This window comes from Conger conger, chromosome 18 (assembly GCF_963514075.1).
Source record: "Conger conger chromosome 18, fConCon1.1, whole genome shotgun sequence".
NCBI classification, from domain to species: Eukaryota; Metazoa; Chordata; class Actinopteri; order Anguilliformes; family Congridae; genus Conger; species Conger conger.
In genome coordinates this window covers 6295001-6300256 of record NC_083777.1, presented here as the reverse complement: position 1 = coordinate 6300256, position 5256 = coordinate 6295001, and the positions used below count along the sequence as shown (strand labels likewise).

The 5256-nt window shown below is 39.6% G+C and overlaps 1 protein-coding gene across 1 annotated transcript in view; it reads left to right on the top strand.

The window, feature by feature from the left end:
* The first annotated feature begins 297 nt into the window (after positions 1–297).
* LOC133118202 (paired box protein Pax-2a-like) overlaps positions 298–5256 on the top strand; it is an 18127-nt gene continuing 13168 nt past the window's right edge. Inside the window, exons 1-3 of the mRNA XM_061228010.1 lie at positions 298–340; positions 2290–2455; positions 3545–3742. Of these exons, the coding sequence (XP_061083994.1) occupies positions 298–340; positions 2290–2455; positions 3545–3742 (407 nt within the window). The remainder of the gene's footprint in view (positions 341–2289; positions 2456–3544; positions 3743–5256) is intronic.

The window sequence follows — 5256 nt, the reverse complement described above, 5'->3', positions numbered from 1 at the left end:
TTGGGTGCACACGGTCGTCTTCTCTTCGTGTCTTGCTGCTATAGTCATCCACGTTGGCTTTGCAAATGACGTTGCAGTACCTACACATTTCAGAAGTCATGTTCGTTACCGTCAAGCCTGCCTTCCTTTTACGGACATATAAAACAGGAGAACAACATTGTCTTTTTAATAAGTTGCTTTCCGATCAACTGGTTTGCGAAGCCAACCATATTTTTTAAGCCACGCATTAATTTTGGTTTATTTACATTTCATTCGATTAGCCTACTTCTTTGTTTTCTCTTTTCTCTTTTTTTTCCAATGGACATTCATTGCAAAGTAGACTCATTTTCGGCTGCGCATCGTAAGTACACAATCAGTTTAATCTCAACTCCAGCATATATATTTGTATATTAGATTGTTATGAGTGGATATGAAAAGTAGATGTGATATATGTTTGCTGCTAATGAATGACAGGTTGTTGAAGATGTCAGTTAAATAATAATGTTTAATTCCTACTCAAGCATTGCTTGTCTCGCCAGTAGGCTATGTGGTCATTCTAAAGCGCGCGGATATTCATAATTTGTTATAGGCAGGCTTTATCGTAGCCAGACATGTGACAGGACACGCATTATTAAAAGTCGAAATCTTCTGACGAATAAAGACACGGAGAGGGGAATTGCTGATGGTTGGGTGGCCGTTAATGGAAAATAGAAAATTAGAATGTAAACGCTGCATGCTAAGAACTAGCATACCTTTAAGATGTACTATGCATATCCATCTCTTACACTTGGAAGAAAAAGCCTCCTAGAAGTCAATAGTTACAGGGGCACAGCTATTGTTGTCTATATGGTGGAATGATATACAATAATTCCGATGGCACAATTATTAGCATAGTTATTAAAATAATCATTAGCCTAATGACTCACAAGGCTATATACTTGACATTAACCTTTTCATGAAGATGCACATTGAATCTAAATATTTAATAACTAATCATTTGCAGTGCCCTTTTATAAACTTGTAATACGAGTTATCAAAGCTCTTTTAAATTATTTACAATAATTGTGCAAGGAAAATTAAAAAAGTTAAACGGTAACTTAATACCTGCGACATTTGTTAAACTGGAACGAAGGTCTAGGCCTATAGAAAGATAAAATGAAACTTGGCTGTTACTGTGAAAATGAATGAGAAGTTCAATGAGATAAATTAGAGCGGTAGCACGCGTCTGCGATCCCCTTTTGTTCAGTTTGACATTAAGTTTGGGGTAGGATTGCGATACGCCAAATACGATCGAAAAGTGAGTTCGTTCATTGGATTAAATAGTCCAAGTTAATGAGGTGTTTATCGTATCATTGGAACTGTCGTATGAGAAGGACATGTGTAAAAATTGATAAAATGTCTGCCTTCATTAATCTATAATCTTACATAATTCGCGTGACATGGATTGACAAATAGTGAAATTGATACAATGATTTGTTTTGCTACTGTGGCTTTCAGTTAAAAGTCATTAAACACAATTCGACAAAACTTAAATTTCCATTAAATAGGCTATATGTTATTTCCACAATCGTATTTTAAATCATGGGGTCCAAAAGTCTGAGACCACATTTAAAATACGGAATTTTATTGCATGTGATCCTGGAAATAAATAGAACGTTTTAGAATTTTGAAATAAATAAAACAAATTAAAGATTTGAAAAACGAATCGAAGACCAAAGAAGCGCAAGGAGTGCTGCACTGTCCACAATCACCTGACCTCAACCCCATTAAGCCTTCATGGGGGCACTTGAAGACTGACAAAAGTCAAGCATTCAGTAACAGCACACACGCTCTTTGGAACATTGTCAAATAATGCTGGGATAACATGGATCATCAGGTTTTGCACGAATCCATGCTAGCTCGAGTGCCCATTGCCAATAAAGCAAAATGGGGACATACCAAATACTAAGAAATTCTGGAATTCATGTTTTTCAATGATTCAACTTTTCACTGAAATTGTTATGCTGATAATATAATTTGTATTTTTCACTAGTGGTCTCAGACTTTAGGACCCCACATTTATCATTTTTTCGAAATAGCACCGTGAGTCTTACAACATTTGTAGGCCCGTGCTTTCATGAATGAGCACACGGAAGTGTCTGTGTGTGCGTCTGGACCTATGGACGTATGCATGGGATTGTAATTGTAATTACATCTGTACTGTAGCCGTCTGCATGTTCGTATGAGTGCTAGTTGTTGTGAAAGGCTGCATATCCGTTATATGTATGCAACTTTATGGTTTTGTTTTATATTTTGTCGTCTCCCATGTAGGGCATGGGGGTGTGAACCAGCTCGGTGGGGTGTTTGTGAACGGCAGACCCCTACCTGACGTGGTGAGGCAAAGGATTGTGGAGCTCGCGCACCAGGGAGTTCGACCCTGTGACATCTCGAGGCAGCTAAGGGTCAGCCATGGCTGCGTCAGCAAAATACTCGGGAGGTAAGAATTTAAGAATCACACAAAATAATGTAAAGCGAATTATTTTGTGCACTCAATTTCATTCGGTTTCTGGCAGTAATGGGGTGACATTTGTAAACATATGCCTTAACCATTAAGTTCGTTTTATTACAACTGAACATGTTACTCCTCCCAACATATACATACTCCCAACGGAATATAGGCTAGTGAAGGACGTTTTGTCTTTAAAAAGGACAGTTGTAAATAAGAATAGGCCTATATGACTATTTCATAATATTTTTTTGATGAAAAGCCTGTTTAGATTCCCTCATAAATGATACTTTAGGATATTTCTTAACTGCGTGCTGTTTTTTGTTCCAACCGCAATTACTTTAGTCGTAGTTTTCTGACCGATATGGTTCACTCCTGTAGGCCTGCAAGAGTACAGTAAAATCTACAGGATGCCGTCTGGGCGTGTAGATACTTATACAAATGTCAGATCATGGTATGATTCAGCTAATGAAATAATTAAGAGCAGAGATTGGCACAAAATCCTGAATCGAATCGGCCCACAGAAATAAATGTATTTTGGATAAATGTCTGGGTTTTCCGGAACTTGGCATGGTCGAACAATAAACAGCCACAAATGGGTCGCGTTTATCCAAAGTCCGATATTTCTTTAAAATGAGGAAATGAATTTACTTGACGATTACATTACTTCGCACCAGTTGTGAAAAGTCCAGGGGTCAGAAAGTAAAAGTTCTGCCATTTGTTTTTCCACTCGTGAAACAATTAGTTTAAACTACCTTCTTGTTCCTGAATTGTGCTAATCACCAAATCAGGCGATTGGGGCAAAACAATGGGGATGACTTTCCAGCAGCTTTCTGAACCTGGATTTTCCACCTCAGATTCACACCTTCATTCATATTTATTATTTGTTTAAATTTTTGGAAATAATGGATCAATAATTTCTCTAAATTGAATATCGAATAAAATGTGTACATATTATGAAGTTTAATTACTTGAATCGGCCCCTTTGGTTGGTGTCATTAAAATGAGAATGCCAGTACCATAGTAGGCTAAAGCCTAGCACTTAATTCCGGATTATGTTCATTGATTTTGTTTTCACAGATACTACGAGACCGGCAGTATTAAGCCAGGAGTTATTGGGGGATCCAAACCAAAGGTTGCGACTCCAAAAGTGGTGGATAAAATCGCAGACTACAAGCGACAGAATCCCACCATGTTTGCGTGGGAGATAAGAGACAGGCTCCTGACAGAAGGCGTCTGCGACAATGACACTGTCCCGAGTGTTTCATCCATTAATAGGTAAATACTGTCAATTATACCATTCGCGCGTTAATACGCATGTAGGCCCACACCACAGTGGTTTAGGGTTACGTAGGCATAATTTAGCATTGTATTGGAAAATAAGTAGTCCCGCGAAGCCGGCGATAGGCTTTACGTGACTTATTGGACTTAGATGCGTGTTGCTTTTCATTTGGAAAGCTCAGTAGAGCACCTTTTTTACCAAAGTGAAGCGCTCGTATATAGCCTATGTATTGTAGGCTACTGTTTTGGTATAGGCAACATTTCACAAGTAGGCTGTCACTTCTATCGCCTTTAAATACATAGCCTCAGGAACTACCCGATGAAAATTGATCGGGCTAAATGTAATTTAAAAACCTTTAAAGTAGCCCATAAGATACGGCAGCGAGAACCACAATCACATCCAATTCGGCGAAAACCGATCAACGTAACCAAATGTGGTGGCAGATCACAATGGTGTAATACCTGAGCAAAAATAGTTTTTGAGGGATGCAAGTCTCTTTCATTTCAGTACAGGACTACTACCAGATAAAATGTATGTAGGTTACACAATCGGCTACAAGGGGTGCATACAGTTCTCCACAACCTACTGGGCTCCTCAAAAGTGAGATCAATAATAAGATCCACTCCCAAACAGCTTATTCAATATAAAGAACGCCGATTCAAAATAAAGTCGTTACATTTATGTGGGTCATGCGACTCAAGTAATTGTTATAAAGATAAGTTCAAAATGCTAATAAAATATTGAGCTGCGTTTTCTGGGGAGGACTTGCGGTCCCTGCATTGATTGGAGGTGCTGATGTACATTGTCTTTATGGCAATCCCTGAACCGTGGAAAGCAGACAAAGCACCTCTGCTTTGAATTAAATCCTTACTGCTCTGAACTTTGTTGTTTAAACCTTCCACAATGTGCTTCTTGTTGTGAAGTACTGGTCATAGCCATAAATTGAACAGAAAATGTAAGTAGCAACTACGTGAGCAGGGTATTATACTGAGAACTATACCCGCAAACAGAATACATCTCACACCAGCTAGCTCACCAAAATCTGGCAACTGACAATACAAGCCTTATGGAGGCAAGTGGGAAAAATGTCTGTAATTAAATTTTCATTCAATAACAAAAGGAAATAACTGGGGCTGACCCACAGGCAGGGAGGTGAGATGAGAAGTTTCCTGGAGTCCTGGCTTGCCCACAGGCCTTTCAGGATTTGCTGTGCAGTGAGTTTGCCAGTTATCTGAGTGGGCTTTCAACTGTTCCTCTGGCTTTCAGCTGATTGGCTGTTTGATGCGACAGATTAGCACCTTGTCCAGGGTGTAGCCCTGCCTTTCTCCCGATGCATGCTGGGATCGGCTCCAGCACCCCCGCCGTGACCCTGAGCAGGAATAAGCGGGTTAGGTAATGGATGGATGGGTTCAGTAATTGCCCCTTGTGTAGCTGTCCTGGCTTGAGCCGGAGCAGTGGTGCTGAAGTTGTACAGGCGCTGTCCATGGTGCTGAATTCCTCTGCTGTGGAA